The sequence below is a fragment of the Prionailurus bengalensis genome, chromosome B3 (genome assembly GCF_016509475.1).
Source record: "Prionailurus bengalensis isolate Pbe53 chromosome B3, Fcat_Pben_1.1_paternal_pri, whole genome shotgun sequence".
In the NCBI taxonomy this organism is placed as follows: domain Eukaryota; kingdom Metazoa; phylum Chordata; class Mammalia; order Carnivora; family Felidae; genus Prionailurus; species Prionailurus bengalensis.
In genome coordinates this window covers 53,986,298-54,011,897 of record NC_057355.1, presented here as the reverse complement: position 1 = coordinate 54,011,897, position 25,600 = coordinate 53,986,298, and the positions used below count along the sequence as shown (strand labels likewise).

Below are 25,600 nucleotides of genomic sequence, written 5' to 3'. Positions count from 1 at the left end.
CTATAAATATATTGCAAAATAAGATATTTCTACAATATGAAATATAAAGAATTCCAAATAGGAAAATACTAGCCACTATGCTTTAAAGCAATAATGTGCTACTAACATGATCGGCTATTTTTTGTGTTGAATAATCTGTATGTTCCACAGATCTCCACACATCTGTCACTTAATCAGTTTTCTATCATGCTAACTTTGCCAACTGTTTTCCTTCTAATTTCTTAAGAGTGCAGCAATGATTTTTTCACTCACCCAGAGGTGAACATCATGACATAAAATGGCATAAGAAGTGAAGGACTGCTATGAGCACTCCTCCAAAACCCTCTTTAATTCTATTCCCTTATTTATACAGAGATAGCCTCTGTTTTCAAAACCAGTATAATATAAATAATAAAAGGAGCTATCCTTTTATATAAATAAAATATATAATATATACATAATATATAAATATAAAATATATATATTCATATATAAATAAAACAAAATATATCCTTTATATAAATAAAAAAGGAGCTATCAGGGATGTACTGTCCAATGTGGCAGCCACTACACACATGTGGTTAAGCACATGAAATATGGCTAGTCCCAATCGAAATGTACTAAGTATGTAAACACACACTGGAATTCAAAGACAACACCAAAAAAAAGGATGTAAAATATCTCATTAACAATTTTTACATTGACTTCATGTTGAAATGACAGTATTTATATATATGAGGTTGAATAAAATATAATATTAAAATTAGTTTTTACTTTTTTAATGTAGGTAATAGAAAATCTAGAATTACATGTGTTCACATTTGTGGCTTACATATTGTATGTCTTTTGGGTAAGTTGATCTAAAGGCTATAATAAAAATCCTTATTTGTATTATTTATTTGTTAATCAAGCCTTATGTTTCCTTCCATATTTTAACTGTGTCAAGTCAGACAAAGCCATAGTCCCTCATCATAATGGAAACCAAGGTCTCAGAAATCAACTGTCTGACTTAACTAAGAACATACCTAGAGGAAGTTCTTCTTCTCCCACAAAGAAAGCTTTAAGATAATTTTCATTTGATGGAATTACATACAAAAAAAATGAGGTAACATAGGGAAAAAAAAGTAGATATTTAATAAAACTAGTTCCCTTCTCCCTCTTACAAAACCATAAATCCTTTGAAGGCTTACTTTCAAAAGCAAAGTGCAAAAAGAGAACACATACCTTAAGCAAAACCTCTACTATGCTGGCATGGCCCTCAGAAGCTGCCATATGTAATGGCGTTCGGTCCACTTTGGTTCTCGCATCCCTACTTACACCAGCTCGGAGTAGTACTTCTGTGGTGGAGTAATGCCCATACTGTGCTGCCAGATGAAGTGGAGAGGTTCCCAGCTATACCGCAAGAAAAAAAAAATCCACATTTATAATTGTGGTTTGTTTGGCTTTTTTTATATTTATTTTTGAGAGAGAGCAAGTGAGACAGAGAGAGAGAGTGAGCAGGGGAGGGGCAAAGAGAGAGGGAAACACAGAATCCGAAGCAGGCTCCAGGCTCTGAGCTGCCAGCACAGAGCCCAACACAGGGCTCGAACTCACGGACCACGAGATCATGACCTGAGCCAAAGTCAGGCACTTAACTGACCGAGCCACCCAGGCTCCCCTATAACCGTTTTTTAACACACTTCTATTACTACCTTCTAGTTTATATTTTCTGTTTACATAGCAAACAGATTATATTATCTGTTTACAGAGTAACTCAAAACTCAAGAAAATAATTTATGCTTACCACATATTCGTCCTAGAGGAATTCCCACACATTTCTCAATGAGGAAGAAAAGTCAGTATTTTATTTAATTCAAACTTGCTTTTTTATTTTTTAACAGATAAATAGCATGAACAAAATTAATTTCATCATAAATTAGAGATAATTAGGGTTTGAGAAATTTTTCTAAGTACTGGAATGTTTTCCCCATATCAGTCACACAAAACTAATTTTCATCTATGAAATTCATATCAAATAAATATAATAGTGTAGATTTTGCATTAAATTCTTTTTGAAGGACTTAAAAAAATAAATTTATTAAAGCAACTCAGTGATCTTTTTAAAGAAGTTCATATAATCATTTTTCAAGGGAAAAACCTGCTGAGGTATACTTGCCAAAGGTGAGTCAGGACAGACCCAAAACAGAGCCCAGTTCTCCTGAAACTCTTGCATGTGGTATAGCCACTATAATAACATTAAATTCACAGTATGCAGGGGAAGTAGTAAAATGTAAGTTAGGAAGAACCTTATCAGAGGCATATACTTTAATAGGTGAAAGTTAGAATTAAGTTACACACATTTAGAGGCATAGAAAGTCCCTATTAACTCTGATTACCAAAGGCACTGATGTTCCAAAGAACCAAGATAGTTCACTAGAACATGAAATTTGTTAAGATCACTACTATAATAATAGCAAGTAAGATTTCTGTTAAAGCACTTTCCATGGCAAGCACTATTCAAGAGTTTCTTTGGGGAACATTCTTTTTTTATTTTTATTTTTATTTTTATTTTTATTTTTAGAAAGAGAGAGAGAGCATGCACACGAGTGGGTACAGGAGCAGAGAGGGAAAGAGAATCCCAAGCAGGATTCAGTGTGAAGCCAGACGTGGGGCTCAATCCCTCAATCCTGGGATCATGACTTGAGCTGAAATCAAGAGTCAGGCGCTCAAGTGACTGAGCCACCCGGGTACCCCAATTTGGGAAGTATTCTTGTAAGTTCAATTGCTGCATCATAGATCATGTACATGTTCAAATTTACTAGGAACTGCCAAACTGTCCTCCACAATGTTTATAGCAATTTACACATATCCTCACCAATGTCTGAGACTGCTAAGCTTTTTTTGGCAAATCTGGTAGATATGCAATAGCATTTCATGATTTTACTTTGCATTTGCCCAATTATTAATGTAGTTGAGCATCTTTTCACATTTATTGGTCATTTGAACTTTCTCTTTCATTTGCCCATTAACAAGTCATTTGCCCAGTCTTCTTTGCCTTGTGTGTCTTTTTTATTGCTGTCATGGGAATTCATTATGTACTATTGATACTAACCCTTGTTAAGTAAGATCCTTTTGTCTGGGGGGGTGCCTGGGTGCCTCAGTTGGTTGAATCTGACTCTTGATTTCAGCTCAGGTCATGATCTGACAGTTCGTGGGTTCGAGTCCCACATCAGGCTCCACGCTGACAGTGTGGAGCTTGCTTGGTATTCTCTCTCCCTTTCTCTCTGCTCCTCCCCTACTCCCATGCATGCACCCACTCTATCTCCCTCAAAAATAAACATTAAAAAATTTTTTTTCTAAGATCCTTTTGTCTTGATACACTATAGTATCACTATGATATGTTTAGATGTAGATTTTTCTTTAATTGTTCCTCCTACAGATTAGCTGGGCTACTTGAATCTGAGCTGCTCTCTTTCACCAGTTCTGGAAAAAATCCCACCCATTATCTCTTAAAATTATTTCATCCCTCTTCTCACTATCCTTGTGGATTTTTTATTAGATACATTAGACTTTCGCATACCAGCCTTCATGACTTCTGAGATCTTAAATTTTCTATTTTTCTGTATTCTGGATTTTTTTTCATACCTTTCAGTTTATTAGCTTTTTCTTTAGCTGTTCCTAATCTATTAAAATCTTATCTAGAGGGGCACCTGGGTGGCTCAGTTGGTTAACTACCCGACTTCAACTCAGATCATGATCTCATGGTTTGTCGGTTCAAGCCCCACATCAGGCTCTGTGCTGACAGCTTGGAGCTTGAAGCCTGTTTCAGATTCTGTGTCTTCCTCTCTCTCTGCCTCTCCTTCACTCCTACACACACACACACACACACACTCTCTCTCTCTCTCTCTCTCTCTCTCTCTCAAAATAAACATTAAAAAATTATTTTAAATAAAAATAAAGAAAATAAATAAAGCTCAGGTCATGATCTCACAGTTCGTGAGATAGAGCCCTGTGTCATGCTCTGCATCAGGCTCCAAGCTAACAGCACAGAGCCTGCTTGGGATTCTCTCTCTTCCTCTCTCTCTCTGCCCCCCTCCTGCTCACATGGGTGCATGCTCTCTCTCTCTCTCTCTCTCTCTCCCTCTCTCTCCCTCTCTCTCAAAAAAATAAATAAATAAACTTAAAATCCTTGTTAATCTGCTCTGGTGCTAGTTGTTCCAGTGAGTTATTTTCCAAGTTGCTTTGTGTCCTTGTGCATTTAGTCATTTTTGACTGTTCATTTTCCTTGAAATTTCATTTGTGGATACTGTGATGAAGGTAGGTTCCCCGGGAAGAATATTAATTTGCTTCTTCCAGGAACCTGGGGTAACCTCAGTCCAAAGATTATTTTAAATTCATTTTTCAGTGTACAGTTTTTCAGAATGCACAAGAATTTATGAGTTCAGGTGACAAATGTGTCCAGGGATGGCTTGTGACTCCAAATCCTCATCAATAATTTTTTTTCTTTCCATTTGGTGACTTGTTTCAAGTCAGTTCATTTTCCTTGCAGTGCCCTAACAACAGGGCAAGGGCAGGGACAGAAGTAGGTAGGAAGAGGGAAAGGGCATTTCTGGTTTACGCTTACACAGAAGGTGCATCTCTTTGGGATTCCAGAATTATGAGGAGAGGATTTCTTAGGAGGCTTCTATGAGCAGTCTCAGGTCTCTGTCTCCAGTAACCCATGCCAGTGAGGTGGGCAAACAACAGGCAAATTCACTGAGTTCAGCAAATATTCTTAGGGTCAAAATTCTCTGGATTCTGGTTGTTTGCTTAGTTTTGCAAGTTAATAATTCCTTATTTTCTTTCTAACTCATTAGTGCAGTAAAGAAGATTTTTTTTAAACAGTTAATCAAAAAATGCTTTATCTTTTAGAAAGACAAATGCTGAAATATTTATGGATGAAATAAAATATTTCATAGAATTTGCTTTAAAATAATACAGAACAAAAAGTGAATGAAGTTATAGAGGAAACAAGATTCATCATTTTTTGGTATATTTGGTAATTTTTGAAGCTGGCTGAAGGGTATGCAGGGGTTGATAGATACTTGAAATATTCCATAATAAAAATTTTTTTGTTTTTAATGAAAAACAAAAAAGAGCATAGGACAAGTATACCAGAAACAACAAAATCAAAAATCTGGAATTTTTAGTTGTTCCCAGTTAGGTAGGTTAATCCAGATTCCTAACCCTTCACACTCCCAAGACCATCTCTTTCGACTTACCCCAGGAATTAAGTACAGTTATGGTTTTTATCTTCCTCACAATTGTCTTCTATAGTTACTAGGAACATGTTCCCATTCCTTTCTTCCTCTTTGATCATGTTTGCAATAGTGTTAACAAGTATCAATTGAAATATGAATATATTTCCTTTTTAGGAGCAATTATCACCTTAACCTCAATCTTTATCTGTTATTTTCTGAATTATAAATTCTAGCTGTGCCATTTATCAGCTTTAAATTAAATTCCAAGCAGCTACATTTTATATTCACCCTACAATATTGAACTCCATAGTTTAAAAGAAAAGCCCTTTTGTAGACAGAATATCTAGATAAGGTTGTCATATATACATGACATAAAGATACAAATCATTTCCTTTAAAAGACAGCTATAATTCTAAAACTACAAATTTGCAAAAAAAATTTTTTGTTACATATAAATACAATACTGACTTTATCTGAAAAAAACTAAACAGAAGAAGAAAGAAAAAAAAGAGTACAACATTAAAATCATTCTTTACCCAGTCTGTAGTAAAAGGAGCTCCATTTGCCATCAAAATACGAACTTCATCATCTTGACCTGCTCGTGCCGCTTCTAAAAGCTTCTTCCCCAAATCTACCAGGGACATCTAAACAAAGAAAGATGAATTTAACATCTCTCTTCATACATTATGACATGATTATTTTTCTTGTATCTTTATTAATACCAATTCTCAAATATCCCTCTAAAAGTTTGTGAAATGGTTAATCTGCAACTACAGATCACACAAAAGCAATTTATATTTGAATTTTTGGAACAGATATTCCCTTTTTCATTAAGTTTTTACCTATCATAATAAAATTAGTTTGAATTCTCCAAATATAACTAGTAAACACAGATGAGGTAAGCAGCAGAGAAGGCTTGTCTAATATTTAGGAGTGATAAGAAACTGTTTTCACTGGAGTAGTTGCAGCAATAGTTTTTCATAACAGTAAACAGAAATAAGGTACAAGATACTGTCCTCTGTAGTTGATGAAAATTAAAATAAATATATCATAACAGCTTTTTGCAATGGTAAATCAGTAGATGTACTCAGAACGTAAAAATAATACTTTGAATGATTGCACAGTCAATATACATTCAAGTTCTTCCAGAAAAGGACACAATTCACATTCAAAGAAAATGCTGAAAAGAAAGTTGAACAGTATTATCAAAAGACTACATGTCTCACTAAGAACCTAGAAAGTTAAGTATACTTCATTATCTTGTATTCAAGATACCTGAAAACACTAATGTCACAGGCCAGAGTTGTAAAAGTGTGTGGGAGTGAGGGTGTGGAGGTAAGTGGGGAGTGTATCTTCTTGAATAAGAAATACTGAAATATATGTTAGGGAACGATCATGAAAGGGTACACAAGTGAAGAAAGATTTGAATGTATCAGAGATGCTCAAATTCAAGAGATGATAGTTCTGAGGAGAAAAAAGTTCCCAAATTCAGAAAGACTATTCAACTGGAAAGCTATTCAATGATATTATATAGTATCCTTGAGGAAAGGCAAACAGGTAGGGTTTGAGGCCTGGGAGGAAGGGAAGATACTGAATCCCTGAGATTTCCACAGGGAAAAATGTGCCCGTGTTATGAATTTGCCTCAATAAGTGAATACCCTTTGAGAATTCAGTAGTCAAGGGGAAAGAAGTTCTAAGAAGGGGATGTCAGGTTGATTAGTATATTCTAATCTTGTATGAAGAGGTATTATTCAAGAAGGAGGGGAGAGGACTATGTATGTATGTATGTATATATGTATGTACATACATATGTACATACTTACGCAAGAAGGGAGTTGACAGAGCTTAGAGAGGTTATTTATACCAGGAAGGTCAGACTTCATTACATAATTAGAAGAGATGTTAGGGAATGTAAAAAGATTGATTAAAAGACGCCCCTTGAAAGAACAGATTTATGCTTACATTACTGTATTTTTTAGTAGATTCTACAACATGAGAATAGCTGTAAGGAAGGAGTAAGCAGAAACAGGTACTAATGCTGGGAGGCTGATTAAGTGAGATGAACATGTCCAAAACAGGTATTTGTCACAAGGCAGGAAAGAACTTCTTATAATTATTCAATTTATAAGGATAAAAATAATTTAGAATATATTCCATGGTGAAGAAGAAAAACAATCAGGTGAATTTATGTGTTTGATGTGGGGGTTTTTGCATGCTTTTTTGTGTGTTACATTTTCACCCCTGAATTTCCCATTTCCTTTCTGTTTTCTTCCCATTCTCTCATACCTCGATGGAGTCACTGGAACCCAAGATACAAATTAATCCTGTTAAAGACACTATGAGCTAAAGAGATTACTGATCTCTGATGAAGGATTCTTCCCAGGAAATATGTAGCAGGTGGATAGTAAAAATTTACATTACACTCAATAAGCAAAGAACCTGCAATCATTTCCTACAAAAGGCAGGGTAAGGCAAAAAGAAACTGACCTCTCTTCCAAAAAAAAAAGCACAGTAAAATCTAAACTGGCCACACTAACACAGTGACTCCACTTGTATCACCAAAACTTAATATAAATGTGGTTTTATAATGAAATAAATCTTCACCCAAAATATACCCTGTTGAGTATATCTACACAGGTAATATAAAATCAGTTTGAATTCATTCAGCATGCACACTTCCAGATGACTGAGACATCTGGGTATAGGGCTTTTTCTCATTTTTGGAAGCTGGGTTGTCTGCCTTTTTCTTAATGTTTGTAAGCATTCATAACATACATTCTGAATATGAGTTCTTTGTCAGATACAATATTATAAATATCTCCCTCCAGAACCTGATTTCTTCACTCTCCACCCCTTTCTTTGATATCACATATTATCTTCTATCGGTAGATAATGAAACCTCAATGTATTAAAAAATAAAATAAAATAAATAAAATAAAATAAAATAAAATAAAATAAAATAAAATAAAATAAAATAAAATAAAATACAGCAAAGGAAAGTTTGCCATAAAAATGAATGTAAGAAACATCAATGTTTTAATTACGCAAAATTTTGGTCTGATTCAAAATGAAAAGGGGAAAATAAAAACACCATGAACCCAACATAACAACAATCAAAGGACATGACCATAATTTTCCAAAAGAGAAAACAAATAATTCATAAGCATAAAAAATGTTCAGTGTCATAAGTCAAATAAATGTAAATAAAAGTAATTTCTGATGCAGTCAAGAATGAGTTGAGACTCACACTTCCATATATAGTGACATACATGTTGATAGCAGTATAAAGGGATCAGATTTAACATTTTTTAAATGTTTATTTATTTTTGAGAGACAGAGACAGAGCGCAAGAGGGGGAGGGGCAGAGAGAGAGGGAGACACACAATCCCAAGCAGGCTCCAGGCTCTGAGCTGTCAGCACAGAGCCCAATGTGGGGCTTGAACTCTTGAACTGCGAGATCATGACCTGAGCCAAAGTCAGACATTTAATTGACCTAGCCACCCAGGTGCTCCTGGATCAGCTTTTTTAGAATGTCAATTTGGCAATACATAAAAGTTACCAAAATGTTCAAGTTTAATGACTTAATAAATGATCCTACTTCTGAGAAAAAATAATATACTGAAACAGATCTATCAATACACATATATACAAATAGATCTACATACATATTATTACATTTTTATCATGTGAACAAAGTAGGAAAATTGTGGAATCTGAGAATATGCAGTAGCTTAAAATATAGTTGAAAGTTACATAATAACATTAAAAAGTTATGCCACATTAAGTTAAAAGATACAAAACTAATTTTTGAATGTCAAAATATACACACAGAGAACAAAACACGGGACAATATGTCAGTGATAAGCTTACGGGAAATTTTGCTTTCATTTTACAAAGTTTCTATAATGTTACTATATTATCTTCCTAAATCAAAAGTGGGTTTTTTGTGGTGCCTCAGTGACTCAGTTGAGCATCAGACTCTTGATTTTGGCTCAGGTCATGATCTCATGGGTTCATGAGATCCAGCCCAGCATCAGGCTCTGCACTGACAGCACAGACCTGTCTGGGATTCTCTCTCTCTCTTTCTTTCTCTCTCTCTCTCCCTCCCTCTCTCTTTCCTCCTCCTCCTCTACTCACACATGCATGGTGTTCTCTCTCTCAAAATAAATAAACATTAAAAAAAATAAAAAGATTTCTTTAAGGGACAAATTACATTGTATGACTATCAACTAACTAAATGCTGACATTAAAGAAAGTTATATACTACTGACTTACTAAACAGGAAAAGTGAAAAAAATAAAAATGCTGGTATTGGGTACTTAAAGTAGTAAACTTACTGATCTGCTTACAAGAATTACAATGAAACAGTGATGCGTTTGAATGAATCAACTTCTCCCATAATTAACAATTCTGTAGTTGTCTTAGTTATTCAAAACATGACATATTTAAGGACTCAGGTTACTCAAGTTATTGTAGTTTTAAGATCCCACAACTGGGGCACCTGGGTGGCTCAACTGGTTAAGCCCCCGACTTCGGTTCAGGTCATGATCTCACAGTTCGTAAGTTCAAGCCTCACATCTGGCTCTGTGCTAACATCTCGATGCCTGGAGCCTGCTTCAGATTCTGTGTCTCCCTTGCTCTGCTGCTCTCCCCCACTCGCATTCTCTCTCTCTCTTTCAGAAATAAAGAAACGTTAAAAATTTAATAAAATAAAATAAAATTCCATGAGCAACATAGCCATATAGTAGATATATGTAGCTGGATACTCTAAAACCATTAGGTCTCAAAATGGTAGCAGCACTGCCACCTAGAGGGCCCTTTGGATATATGTGAACGCATTTTGGGGACTGATGCAAGACACAGTAAGGTGAAAGCTCTACCACCATTTAATGGGCAAGTGTCAGGGATATTAGAAGTCTAGCAATGCAGGAAACAATTCAGTATGGCAAAGAATTGTCACATGTTCTGGGTGGCTTCCAAAGGCTCCAATGAATACATCTAAGACTAGAACTTAATATGTAAACAAAATGTATTTTTCCATAGTTGTTAATTCAAATTTCTCAGAAGGCAACCATACAATAAATCTGTTTTGTTCAGAACTTTACTAAGAATTGTTCACTATTTTGGAAAATCACATCACCCATGTCAATGCCACTTGGTTATCTGGAATCACCAATATAAAACACTATCAATCAGCTTTCACAGCTATCATTCATAGTGACTACAAATGACTCTATGGGGCAAGCATTTGACAACTTCTTGTCTCATCTAGAGTAGTCTGCCTGAGTATTTACATACTGAAATATACATTTTATTATAAATTGCTTTCCTTCCATTTCTTCATTATAAGGTATTATAATGACCTTTTGAAATTATGTAGATATGTAATATTAACCATAATTTTCACTTCAAGTTAGCAAAAGGGACAATACAAAACATTTTTTTATAGAAAGACAGCAATGGATCTAAATAAGATTGGAAAATCATTGGAAGAAAATACATAGGAGATCAAGTAAGACCAAACTCAAAGGCACTCTTAATTTTTTGTAGACAATTAGTAAAACTTAAAACAATGACAATACCAAAATGTAGCAATTTCATTTCTGATTCTCACTTGAGGGGAACCACACACATCACAGAGTAATTCTAACCTTCAGAGGATCTCAAATACATTAAGACAACAAACTGACTGAGGGGCCATAGCTCCAGAGAGCCCCCTCAATTTACTTTGTTCATTATTTATCTATTAAATCCCCACAGATAGAGTGTTAAATTTACATAAAATCATTTAAGGACCTAGCAACAAATGTTGCTTTTTTGGTATGGCAAATAACTTTCCCCCAAGAAAATAAAGAAGCATAATTCAATTCAGTAAATTTTAATTAATGTTAAATATACTTACTGAAAATACACTGTATGTATGGTACTGAATGCCATCCAGGTTAATACCCCTTTCCTCTCAAAAAGAAACGTAATCTACAAACCCACTGCAATAAATTCCATCCTTAGTTTTTTTTACTACTTCTGAAAAAGTTGATCACAATCTAATACAAACCATTATTTTTTTAACTTTAATAATATGAATTTTAATAAGATCTATAAAAGAACTTCAAAATGTCTACAAAGTAGTTACTTTTTGCTCAAAACTACATGCTGAGAGAGCCATCTAGTGGTAATAAGAATTACTAACTCTCCATTGTTAAAGCTTAAAGTCTATTTTGTTTTAAATTTCTGTAATTCATAGCTCATAGAGATATTTTGAGGATTAAATCATCTACTGGATGTGAAAACTCTATGAAACTGTAAAGTACTAGCTCCATGTGAACTGTTACTAGCATTAAAAAAGAATATGAAAGCACTTAGAAAATATAATCCCATCACAATATACTAAATAATAAACCTTGACTGCCTAATTAAAAACTTCAGAGTAAATTTACAATATCACACCTATGCCCAATGGAAACAATTATAAATCCAATAAAATTTTTCTAAAGTTTTTCATCCAAGCAATTTAGTACTGTGTATGAAGATGATCATACTCTTTGACCAAATAATCCCACTCATGAACCTAACACAAGGAAACTATCTGAAACATAAATATATTAATAGTAATGTTATTTAAAATAGATAAAAACTGGAATGCCTTACTATAATCAATAGTTAAAGAAATTAAGATAGATCATAATGGAATATTGCAAGCGTTTATTTTTTTTACTTTTTATTATGGGAAATTTTGAGCAAATACAAGAATAGACACAATAGTATAATGAATAGCCATCAACTAGCTTCAATATTATCAATTTATGGCCAGCCTATTTCCCACGCACACATATTATTTTGGAGCAAATGTCAGACATCATACCATTTTATCTGTAATATTTCAGTATGTATGTCTAAAAAATAAAGACACCTTTTAACACAGTACTATAGTCATTTAAGACTATTACTTATAAATAATATGTAACAGTTAAAGCATGTAAAATGTGACTCTAAGTAAAATTAAGTAATTACAGTCATGTGCATAACTATATGTAGGAAGATATCGTTGGGCATGAGAATTTAGTTCCCTATATTCTCATAAGAAAATAATACTGATAATAAAAGTAGCACCTGGCATCTTGCTAAATCTTTATCTACATTGTCTCAGGTAACTAAATAGCCTTACCACAATAGTCATGGTCTCCATTTTGCAAAGGAGACAAACAAAAAGTTAAAGGATTTACCAAAGAGCACTAGTTTTAGTCTAAAGAGAAGACCCGTATTTCTTAACTCTTGCGTTCTAAATTAGAGAACACTGGGAATCTGCTGGGATATAAAAGAACGTGCCCTTTAAGTCTTTCTCTGTGCAATTCCTTTGAAGAAAAATAATCATATGAACTCTGGTATATTTGGATTTTTCTCCCTTTCCCATTTTGTATAGTGGTTTTTTTTTTTTTTACTTTTTTTTAACTTAAAAATGAAATGACACTTTCAAACATAAAACGTCTAAAGAAAAATCATCTCCCACAGACCCTTATTTCAGAAAGCCACTAGAAGATGTAGTCCTCCAAAACCAGGAGTAAACCAGAAACAAGAATCAAGGAAATAAGGGATCTAACATAAATAGAGTGAAGAGGATCCTCAAGATAATGGTAAAGGAGACCCCAAGATGTGCTGGACCAGAGACCCGGAAAGTAAATCCAGACTGGAGCCAGAGGACAGAGGTTCCAGAAGAAGGTCTTCAAGGAAAAGATAAGCTAGTAAGACTGCCAGGAAAAGAATGAGATTTCCTGTGGGGAATTTGAGATGGGTTAATGATGGATACAAGAAAAGTAAGGCAAAAGAAAAAACTACACAATTTGTTTTTTAGAGGGAAGAAAACAAAAACCTATAGAAGAAAGAAAATGTAATCCCAATATGGCATGGGTTAGTAAAAAATGGTAGTTCCAGGATTATAATAACCATTGAACACTAATCCAGGAAAATTTTTGGTGCACTTCTATTAAGAAGATGAAGAGTGAGGAAAAATATGCTTAGAGGTGGTTTGGTTTAAGATAGCCAAAGCTTCGGGGCGCCTGGGTGGCGCAGTCGGTTAAGCGTCCGACTTCAGCCAGGTCACGATCTCGTGGTCCGGGAGTTCTAGCCCCGCGTCAGGCTCTGGGCTGATGGCTCAGAGCCTGGAGCCTGTTTCCGATTCTGTGTCTCCCTCTCTCTCTGCCCCTCCCCCGTTCATGCTCTGTCTCTCTCTGTCCCAAAAATAAATAAATGTTGGAAAAAAAAAATTTTTTTTTAAAGATAGCCAAAGCTTCATCTTCATAAGTAGGAAGTCAAAGATACCCAAAACAGAAAAATCAATTAATAGCATAAGCTTGTTATTTAGAAACATGGAGGGAAATACTAGGGGGAAAAAATGAAAAGAAAGAATGGATACCTCTGGGAAAGAGGGTTCTGGGGTGAGAAGGAATAACACAAGGGACTCAGGGTTATTGTTTTCTGTTTGTGTGTGGTTTTTTGTTTTCACTATAAAACCTTGTATTTTTTACTTTTTCAACTATGTACATGTATACTTTCATAAAAATAAAATTGTAATAAATACATTTTCACTGTATATTAAAAATGTAACATTCAAATTCAAAGTCATCCCCACACTTCCCTGTGGTCTTATTCCCCAGAAGTTACAACAATTTAAATGTTTAGTGTGTAGCCTTCCAGATCTTTTCTATGCCTACAGGAACACACATAGGCACAAGACTTCTTTTTAAACAAACAAAAAACATAAAAAGGGATCATACTATATGGTTTTGCAACTTGCTTCTTTCCACTTAACAGGGATCCTCTTGTTTTATCAGTGACATCTAAGTGCACACAGATAAAAACATTCTTTTTACTGGCTGCACAGTTTTACGAAGTGTGGTAGGCTGAATAATGCTCCCCACAAAGATGTCTAGATCTTAATTCCCAGAATCTGTGAATGTTAGCTGTTAGCTTACATGGCAAAAAGGACTTTCCGGGTATGATTAAATTAAAGATTTTTTTTTTTAGAGTTGGCCAGACATTTATTTATTTATTTTTCAATATATGAAATTTATTGTCAAATTGGTTTCCATACAACACCCAGTGCTCATCCCAAAAGGTGCCCTCCTCAATACCCATCACCCACCCTCCCCTCCCTCCCACCCCCCATCAACCCTCAGTTTGTTCTCAGTTTTTAACAGTCTCTTATGCTTTGGCTCTCTCCCACTCTAACCTCTTTTTTTTTTTTTTCCTTCCCCTCCCCCATGGGTTTCTGTTAAGTTTCTCAAGATCCACATAAGAGTGAAACCATATGGTATCTGTCTTTCTCTGTATGGCTTATTTCACTTAGCATCACACTCTCCAGTTCCATCCACGTTGCTACAAAAGGCCATATTTCATTCTTTCTCATTGCCACGTAGTATTCCATTGTGTATATAAACCACAATTTCTTTATCCATTCATCAGTTGATGGACATTTAGGCTCTTTCCATAATTTGGCTATTGTTGAGAGTGCTGCTATAAACATTGGGGTACAAGTGCCCCTATGCATCAGTACTCCTGTATCCCTTGGGTAAATTCCTAGCAGTGCTATTGCTGGGTCATAGGGTAGGTCTATTTTTAATTTTCTGAGGAACTCCACACTACTTTCCAGAGCAGCTGCACCAATTTGCATTCCCACCAACAGTACAAGAGGGTTCCCGTTTCTCCACATCCTCTCCAGCACCTATAGTCTCCTGATTTGTTCATTTTGGCCACTCTGACTGGCATGAGGTGATACCTGAGTGTGGTTTTGATTTGTATTTCCCTGATAAGGAGCGACGTTGAACATCTTTTTCATGTGCCTGTTGGCCATCCGGATGTCTTCTTTAGAGAAGTGTCTATTCATGTTTTCTGCCCATTTCTTCACTGGGTTATTTGTTTTTCAGGTGTGGAGTTTGGTGAGCTCTTTATAGATTTTGGATACTAGCCCTTTGTCCGATATGTCATTTGCAAATATCTTTTCCCATTCTGTTGGTTGCCTTTTAGTTTTGTTGGTTGTTTCCTTTGCTGTGCAGAAGCTTTTTATCTTCATAAGGTCCCAGTAATTCATTTTTGCTTTTAATTCCCTTGCCTTTGGGGATGTGTCGAGTAAGAGATTGCTACGGCTGAGGTCAGAGAGGTCTTTTTCTGCTTTCTCCTCTAGGGTTTTGATGGTTTCCTGTCTCACATTCAGGTCCTTTATCCATTTTGAGTTTATTTTTGTGAATGGTGTGAGAAAGTGGTCTAGTTTCAACCTTCTGCATGTTGCTGTCCAGTTCTCCCAGCACCATTTGTTAAAGAGATTGTCTTTTTTCCATTGGATGTTCTTTCCTGCTTTGTCAAAGATGAGTTGGCCATACATTTGTGGGTCTAGTTCTGGGGTTTCTATTCTATTCCATTGGTCTATGTGTCTGTTTTTGTGCCAATACCATGCTGTCTTGATGATGACAGCTTTGTAGTAGAGGCTAAAGTCTGGGATTGTGATGCCTCCTGCTTTGGTCTTCTTCTTCAAAATTACTTTGGCTATTCGGGGTCTTTTGTGGTTCCATATGAATTTTAGGATTGCTTGTTCTAGTTTCGAGAAGAATGTTAGTGCAATTTTAATTGGGATTGCATTGAACGTGTAGATAGCTTTGCTGTTGTTTAACATAGTGTTGGAAGTTCTAGCATCAGCAATCAGACAACAAAAGGAAATCAAAGGCATCAAAATTGGCAAAGATGAAGTCAAGCTTTCGCTTTTTGCAGATGACATGATATTATACATGGAAAATCCGACAGACTCCACCAAAAGTCTGCTAGAACTGATACATGAATTCAGCAAAGTCGCAGGATACAAAATCAATGTACAGAAATCAGTTGCATTCTTATACACTAACAATGAAGCAACAGAAAGACAAATAAAGAAACTGATCCCATTCACAATTGCACCAAGAAGCATAAAATACCTAGGCATAAATCTAACCAAAGATGTAAAAGATCTGTATGCTGAAAACTATAGAAAGCTTATGAAGGTAATTGAAGAAGATATAAAGAAATGGAAAGACATTCCCTGCTCATGGATTGGAAGAATAAATATTGTCAAAATGTCAATAAAGATCTTGATATAGGAAGATCCTGGATTATCTAGATGGGCCTAATGCAATCAGAAGAGTCCTTATACGAGGAAGGTTGGAGGGTCAGGATCAAAGAGAAGGTTGCAGAGAACAGAGAGAAGAGAGACAGATTTGAAGCTGCTATAGCTGCTAGCCTTGAAGATGGTGGGAGGGGGGTGCTGCACCAGCCAAGAAATGCAGGCAGTCTTTAAAAACTAGAAAAGGAAAGAAAACAGATTCTCCCCTGGAGCCTCCAGAAGGAACACAACCCTACTAAAATCTTAATTCTGAGTCTTCAGACCTCCATAACTGTAAAATAATAAATTTGTGTCGTTTTAAGGCACTAAGTTTATGGTAATTTGTTACAGAAAATAGGAAACTATTACACTACAGAAATAAGAAATAAATATATGGAATATGAATACATTAATTATTCAATCAATTTTCATTTTTCATCTTTACAAATAGTGCTGTAACAAACCCATACACTTGGGTTAGCACTTTTATGAAAACTATTCTAGAAAGCATAATTTTGCTAGGGCCGCGTGGGTGGCTCAGTTGGTTGAGTGTCCAACTCTCGGTTTCAGCTCAGGTCAAGATCTCACAGTTATAGGATTGGGCCCCACATCAGGCACCTTGCTGAGTGCAGAGCATGGAGCCTGCTTGGGATTCTCGCTCTTTCTCTTTCTCTCCCTCTGCCCCTCTCCCCCACTCATGCTCTCTCTCTCTCTCTAAAGTAAAAAAATAATCTTTAAAAAATTTTTTACAAAAGAAGTATAATTGCTACATTTTTAACATCACATTAAAAAAATTATTGTAATCTTTATTTTTGAGAGAGAGACAGACAGACAGAGAGACACAGCATGAGTGGGGAAGGGGCAGAGAGAAAGGGAGACACAGAACCCAAAGCAGGCTCCAGGCCCCAAGCTGTTAGCACAGAGCCCCACACGGGGCTCAAACTCATAAAATGTGAGATCATGACCTGAGCTGAAATCGGATGCGTAACCAACTGAGCCACCCATGTGCCCCTACATTCACATTTTAATTGTGATAGACACTACCAAATTATCACCAAAAGATTATACCAATTTACACTCCCACTATCAGTATAAAATGACTGCTGCTCCACAAGGTTCCCAATCCCCAAAGCCAGAACTTTGATTCCAGATCTAGATTTTCCCAAAGTTAAAGCCAAGGATCCAGTGAACTCATACTCACAAAGCTGATGAAAAACTTCCTTCCAGAATAACTTTTCTTGAGAAAATATGACTTGAGGAAATCCCACTATCACACAGGGATAACATAACACACAAAGGCTTTAACATCTTTAAAGCCTTCTATTAAAAGGGCATTCTTTGCTTCCAACTGGGAATCAGAAGGAAAGGGGATTCTCATACCGTTTTTTCACCCACTTTACCAGTGAAAGCCTGTTTAAAAACCATGTATGTTCACATTAAGTTTCATAGAGGGAACATTTCTTCTCTGGTGCCTACCTATCCTGCCCAAATCATGAGCCCTCATCAGACACGCCATTTATTAAATGATGATAATTCCTAACATGTATATAATACTACATATACACATATAGTGGGTGTAACATAGTAAAGTATAACACAGCCATCCATGTATGTGTATGTACATATATATAGAGAAAACAACAAGAGAGATTGTGCCAGACACAGTCTAAGAATTTTCACATACTAACTCATTCAATTTCACAATACCTTCAAGTCAGAATTATCATCATCGTTGTATTGCTGAGAAAACTGAGTCATAGAAATTACATGCCCAAGGTCATACTGCTAGTGGAGAATAACCAAGGCTGAATGGCTCCAGAGTCCACATTCACACCACAGGCAATACACATACTATGCAATATGCCATCATCTGAGTCCTTCTAGTGACCACAGGCTAGATGTCCCCACTGAATGCATGCACTACCAATGCTACTCCCTGGCCTAAATACTAACCACTTCCTTTATACACTTAACTTCATTTCACATAAAATACAAGAGGTGGTACAATAAAAGTTGGCATCAAATTAGACTCTGACTTGCACTGGTCACCAAATGATTCATGTTTATGTGTCTCACTTAAATTATAAAATGCTTAGAGGCAAGGATGGTAGCTTATGTGTCTTTCAACTGGATCCCTTTTCTCTTCCCCTTAAATATTGGCAGTTTCTCAGTGTGTCATTTTTCAGCCCTCTTTTTCATTCTCTACATTCTCTCCTCTAGAAAGTTTATCTTTCTTAGCCAAGATTACCTGATGACTTCCAAATCTATCTTCAGTCCTAGACTCTGTCCAAGCACTAGACTCAAATGTTCAACTGGATAGATGCCTCCACCTATAGATTCCAAGGTACTTTAAAAATCAAGCTGGGGTGCCCGGGTGGCTCAGTCAGTTAAGTATCTGACTTTGGCCCCAGTCACGATCTTGTGGTTCACAGGTTTGAGCCCATGTTGGGCTCTGTGCTGACAGCTCAGAGCCTGGAGCCTGCTTCATGGATTCTCCCTCTCTCCCTGACCCTCCCCCGCTCATTCTCTCTCCCCCCCCTCTCAAAAGTAAATAAAACATTTAAAAAAAAAAAGTCAATCTGTCCAAGTAGTGGCTTGTTTTGTAGATCAGAAACTTTGGAATCGTCCTTGACCCCTTTCTTCTACCCATTTCAATTCCAATCAATCATTAAGACCTGTCACTTTTACCTCCTAAATGTCTCTTAAATTCTTCTACCTCTTTCCAATGCTAGAAAGTAGGCCTTGAATAAATATATGTTGACAGTCTTGTCTCTCTGCCTCAATCTTTGCTCATCTCCATCCTTTCTCTCCTAGGACACCTCTAAATAGTGTCTATGCCTCAGTCTTGTCTTCCTCTAATTTATTCTCCATTCTAATACCAAACTTCTTAGTCATCCTTAAATGAAATCACGTTCTTCCTCAGTTAACTCAGTTAAAGTCAAACTCTCTGGGGCACCTAGGTGGCTCAGTCGGAAGCACTGGACTCAGTTTTGGCTCCGGTCATGATCTCATGATTCGTGAGATCGAGGTCCACATTAGGCTCTGTGCCGACAGCTCAGAGCCTGCTTGAGATTCCCTCTGCACCTCCCCAGCTTGTGTGTGCGCACGCGTGCTCTCTCTCTCTCAACAACAACAACAAAAATGTCAAACTCTGCCATAAGAGTCCAGGCCTTTCACATTTGGGATCTGTTGCCACCATTCCATGTACACTACTCACTACCTCTCACACTGAATTCTGAATTACAGGAAAAATGTTGTACTTGGTTCTTTTTCTCACTGTTGGATATCTATAAAAAATATTCCCTCTGCCAGGAAGAATCTTCTCTTCTCCACACCCACTATTGCCATATTTATTCCTACCTGTCCTTCAGAGTTCAGCTTATCTCCTCAGAGAAGCCATTCCTGATGCCCCAAAATTAACTGAAGTGTCCTTCCTTGTTTTCTCCTAGCATATGAAGTTTCTATCATAGCATTTATCAGACCACACTAAATGTGCCTGTTTACTTGGCTACAAGTTGTCACTGTGCCTAAAGTATGGTAAATGCTCAAAAACATTCATTGAATAAACATTTAGCACACAGTAGAAACTCCAGAAATACCTCAGATAACCAAGAGTCATAACGTTTGACTTTAAAAATGCAAACAAGGCTGACAGTGTCACAAATTCTAAGAAATACCACAATCAATAAAATGCTCGCTGAATTCCTGTCAGCCTTGTTGTAACTAAAATCCTTACAAATGAGTGAGATTAGAACTCGCTTGAATATTCTTTTTATTGGCAGCAACTCAAATTGACAGATTTGTTTCAAAACAGTCCAAGGTCAGTTCTAGGTTTTCTGAGGCAAAAGGGAAAAGTGTGAATATAATCAGTAAATCTGGATAATGGCTTTGTCTGGGACCCTCAAAATCACTCTTGGACAGGAAGATTTGGACAGGAAGCCAGAATTTATCTAATAACCAGCAACAGGTCTATGAAGCAAGATCAGCTCATGGCCACCCTCAATGACAGTGGGTCAAATCAGCATCAAACTGAGTTCAAACGTTTCAACTGAGTATGTTCTAGAACTGAGCTGTCCAATACAGTAGCCACTAGCCATAATTATAGTGGGCACTGAAATGTAGCTAGTCCAAATGGAGCTGTGCTATAAGTATAACACAACAGATTCTGAAGACTTAGTACCAAAAAAGAATACAAAATATCTCATTAATAACTTATATCAATTACATGTTAAAATGGTAATATTTTGGGTATATGGGATTAAATGTAATATATTATTAAAATTAATTTCACCTTTTTTTAATGTGGCTGCTCTAAAATTTTAAATATGCTCCTCACATTATATTTCTGTTGGAAAAAGCTATTCTAGAACCATTAATCAAAACTTCTTGAAGGCACCAACTTTACAATTTACAAAAAGTTGCAACATTTTAAAATAAGATATAGGACATTCTCTTAGAAAAAACTACATCTGATTAATTACCTCTGTTATAACACTGGATAAACTTTCCCCTTAAAAACTACAGGAAGATATCCTCTGTCCTAGGAAGACTTCACAAACTGACTTGGGAATGAAGCTACCCACAAATTCTACCCATATTACTACATAAATTCTTCCATCTTTGCAACCCACTGCCCCTTTACCCCATTCAACTACTAGTCTCTTTTAAATCAATATCTTTATCCCAGGAAAAGACTGAGGCTTAAAAAGAGTGCAAGCAGAGAATGAAGAAAAGGCTAGAACTCTACTAGAACTAGGTCAGTAGATGGTTTTGAGTTAATAGGGAAGCATAACTTACCTCTTTACTATAAAGTGAAGCCAACAAACTACTGGGTATTAGAAGTCACAACAGTGAATCATCAATATCCTACCTGACAATAAAAGCACATATACTTCAATCCTTTCTCTCCAAGATTTCTAATATTCATCCCTTCCTCTCTACTACCTCCAGTCTTACACACTCACTGCCTCATACCTTAAACATCACAATACCCTCTTAGCTGACCTAATCCTAATTTCTCATCCTGCTACCAGGCAGTCCCACTAAAATACAAGTTCGTTCAACTCAAACATTTCTATATGAGTCTCTACATGGTACCTACACTCAAAGAATTCATCACTTAATAGGGAAGACATACATTTCATAATCCTCTTGTCTAAAAACCTCATCAATACAACCATTTGAAGAACAAATCATCAATATTTAGCAGAGTTGAAGGTACGTCTACCCTGATCCAGGATTCCACTACTAGAAAGTTGCCGTATCTCCTTAACATGTACACAAGGAAAGGAAGCATGTATAGGAACGTTTACAGAAACATTATTTGTAATTGAAGAAAAAGAAACTACAAACAACCTAAGTGTCCATAAACAGGAAAATATTTTTAAGTTTTTATTATAAAATCTTTTAAATATAGAAAAGTGTATATGTATGCATATAAATGAATATATGTGTGTATATACACAAACACACACACCCATATGCCCATCACCCACATTCTAAATTAAAAGTTGGCCATCTTGCTTCATCCTACTCCTTTCTAAAAAAAATGTACTTTACAGCTGGCACATACTGCATTTGGTTGTTATATCTCTAGATTAATTATATGCTCGGACAGTTTCCTCCTCTCCCCACCCCCCCCCCGCCCCCTGCTACCCTTGTTTTCCTCTCCTATGACATTAAATGGCCAGTTCATCTATATCTCACATTCTGTATTTTTCTGATTGCTTCATCTAAGGTGGTGTTTAATTTCTTTCATCTCCCATATTACTTATAAACTGAAAGTCTGAAAAGTCCGACTAAATTCAGATTTTAAATGTTCTACAAAATTACTTCAGGCGTGCCTGGGTGGTTTAGCCGGTCAAGCATCCAATTCTTGATTTCAGCTGAGTTCACGATCTCATGATTAGTGGGATCGAGCCCCATGTCAGGCTCTGTGTGGACAGTGCAGAATGTGCTTGAGATTCTCTCTCTCTCTCTCTCTCTCTCTCTCTCTCTCTCTCTCTCTCCCTCTCTGCCCCTCCACTGCTCTCTCTCTCTCTCTCAAAATAAATAAATAAACATTAAAAAAATACTTCAGTTGATGCAGTCTATTTGATATTGAATCACATCAGGATGCACATATTTTTTGGCTCATTGTTAGTGATGCCAAGATTAATAACAAAGCTGGTAATAAGCCTGATCCTTCCACTGTAAAGTTTTATTGTTTTGAGACCAACTAGTATTCTGTGGAGTGTTACTTTGGCACCATGCAAATTTCTACCAAAAAAGACAGTTCAATTGTTAAATTACCAATCTTCAGAGTAAAGAATAGGTAATAGCCATCTCCATTTGTTTTTTTTATTATATATTGTTTCAAATTATTCTCCTTATTCTTTTTTATGTTCAAATTGTCTCAATTTTGGCCAAAAAGAGCCTCTTCAGGTAGGCTTTTCTTGTGTCTTTGAAAGGTTTCTTGCTTCTGGCACAAATTGTCCTAGGTTCACTATGTACGTTCCCTGCCTCAGTCCTGGAACCAGTTATTTCTTCAATAAAGTATTTAAAGAACAAAACTGAGGTAATACAAGTACTTATTATCTACGAAAGTGACACACTTTCAAGATCCTTTCAGAGGACACATCTAAGAAAGAAATATATATATGGATGGAATTAAGAAATATGGATATTTTGGGGTGCCTGGGTGGCTCAGTCAGTTAAACGTCTGACCGGCTCAGGTCATGATCTCATGGTTGGTGAGTTCGAGCCCATGTCAGACTCTGTGCTGACAACTCACAGCCTGGATCCTCCTTCAGATTCTGTGTCTCCCTCTCTCTCTGCCCCTCCCCCATTCATGCTCTATCTCTCTGTGTCTCTCAAAAATGAATAAACATTTAAAAAAATTTAAAAATAAAGAAATATACATATTTTAAATCCTGAATTCATACTGACATTTATAATTCAAGTTCAACATTATAAATATCCTTTTTTGCCTAGCTCCTTTGATTTTGTATTTCTATTGACTTCTAACATATAAGCATACAATCTTATTTATTGGCTTTAACCTAAACATGTATCCAATGGTATCATAATAAAAACATCAACATTACAACTAGCAATAAAATGAATGAGGTTTAAGATTTCTCTGCAGTTCTTTTTGTCCTTAGCATATATGCCATTTGATATAGAGCTCAAAAGTCACTTGAGTGTGTTTTTCTCCATGTATTTAAAGAACTATTTTGATATACAATAGGTTCATTTTTTTAAGTTTGTTCCCAATTTTAGAGATTGTTTTTATTTTCATTTAATTGTAATTTTTGAATGTGTAAAATATTTACATAATTCAAAAGTCAAAACTAAACAGGAATCTCACTTCCATTCCTATTTCCTTCACATCATTCCCTCTCCCTCCCTCTTCCCCACCCCAAGGTAACCATTTTATTAATTTCTGGTTTGGCTTTTCAGTTTTTCTTTTTGAAACATAAACAAATTAGTATATATATTCTTACTCGCACACACACACTTCATATACCAAGAGAGTATACTACATACACTGTTCTGCACTTAGCTTTTTTTTCCACTTAATATATTTCCCAGAAAATTCTCCAGAGATTTTTTTTTTAATTTTTTTTTCAACGTTTATTTTTGAGACAGAGAGAGACAGAGCATGAACAGGGGAGGGGCAGAGAGAGAGGGAGACACAGAATCGGAAACAGGCTCCAGGCTCTGAGCCATCAGCCCATAGCCTGACGCGGGGCTCGAACCCACGGACCGCGAGATCGTGACCTGGCTGAAGTCGGACGCTTAACCGACTGCGCCACCCAGGCGCCCCAATTCTCCAGAGATTTACCTCATTCTATTTTACGCCTGCATAATACTATGTGAAAATACCAGTTTATTTTTAATTAAAAAAAAAAAAAAACTAGTCATCTTTTACTCTCCAGCAAGTAAAAGACCACCTTATTATTAGTTCAAGGCCCTCTATCACCTGCTGTAACCTCACACCTTCACCTTGTCCACTTTTCTCAATTCCCACCTCATAAAGGACCCTGATAGCCATCAGATTCTAAACAATTCTTATTCAATACGTGTCCACCTTACTCCATACCCAATGCCTTCCCTCATGCTATTTGCCCAGTTTAGATAGCTACCTTCCTTCTCTCCAAATCCTCCAATCAAAGCCCATTTTAAAAATTTCTCTTCTCCAATAAACTTTCTTTTAAAATTTTTTTAATGTTCATTTATTCTTGAAAGAGAGAAGGTGGGAGAATGAGCCGGGAAGGGACAGAGAGAGACGGAGACACAGAATCTGAAGCAGGCTCCAGGCTCCGAACTGTCAGCACAGAGCCCAATGTGGGGCTCAAACTCAAAACTGCAAGATCATGACCTGATCCAAAGTCGAAGTCAGATGCTCAACCAACTGAGCTACCCAAGCATCCCTCCAATAAACCTTCCTTAAATGAGCTAATTCCTCAATAATCCTTCCCTTTAAATTTTCTCAGGTATTTATAGCATTATCTATGTTTTCCCTTCATTCATTAAACAAATGTTTACTAAGCATATATGTGCCAACAGAAAGGTAAACAGAAACAAGTCCCTACCCTCATGGAGCTTGTGTTCCTGGGGAAGAGGCTACCAATTAATCAATCAGTAACAGTGGTACTATGAAGAAAATGTAAGGCAGAATAAGAAAAGAGAAAATACTGGATTAGAGATGGGGAATCACCATTTTAGACAAAGTCTAAGGAAAGGCCTCTTCGAGGAGAGGACATTTGAGTAGAAATGTGAATTAAGGGAGGAAGCAAAGCAAGGAAGGATTCCTGAGAAAAGCATCATAAAGGACAGGTCACTCTTTTGGCTCAGCATCAAAACATCTTCAGATGTCCAAGGAATTCCCCTCTGATGAGTCCTGAAAGAAGCCAGAAACTTCTACCTACTAGTGAAGCTAAATATTTGCTTTTCCAGCTTTCCATGCAGCTAGGGTGCAGTTACATGACCTCCACTCCAATAAAGAAACGTCCAGGATGGACTATAACTTAGGAAATAAATGCATAAAAAAGCAGCAAGTATATAGAATCCATTATGGCAAGAATGGAAGCAGATTCCATTGACAGTGGTGGTTTCTTCCTGTGACAAATTCCTTTTCTGCTAAATTAACCAGAGGTGGTTTCTAGTTTTTAGAACTAAGCTGCTTTTTTTTAAGAACTAAGAATTCTGGGGCGCCTGGGTGGCGCAGTCGGTTAAGTGTCCGACTTCAACCAGGTCACGATCTTGCGGTCTGTGGGTTCGAGCCCCGCGTCAGGCT

The 25,600-nt window shown here is 36.4% G+C and overlaps 1 protein-coding gene across 7 annotated transcripts in view; it reads right to left on the bottom strand.

Moving 5' to 3' along the window:
• GABPB1 (GA binding protein transcription factor subunit beta 1) overlaps positions 1-25,600 on the bottom strand; it is a 70,932-nt gene that overhangs the window by 24,241 nt on the left and 21,091 nt on the right. For all 7 annotated transcript variants that reach the window (XM_043555439.1, XM_043555445.1, XM_043555440.1 and 4 more), the window contains exons 2-3: positions 5,735-5,842; positions 1,204-1,371 (exon numbers count right to left, since the gene is read on the bottom strand). In XM_043555439.1, the coding sequence (XP_043411374.1) occupies positions 1,204-1,371; positions 5,735-5,842 (276 nt within the window). The remainder of the gene's footprint in view (positions 1-1,203; positions 1,372-5,734; positions 5,843-25,600) is intronic.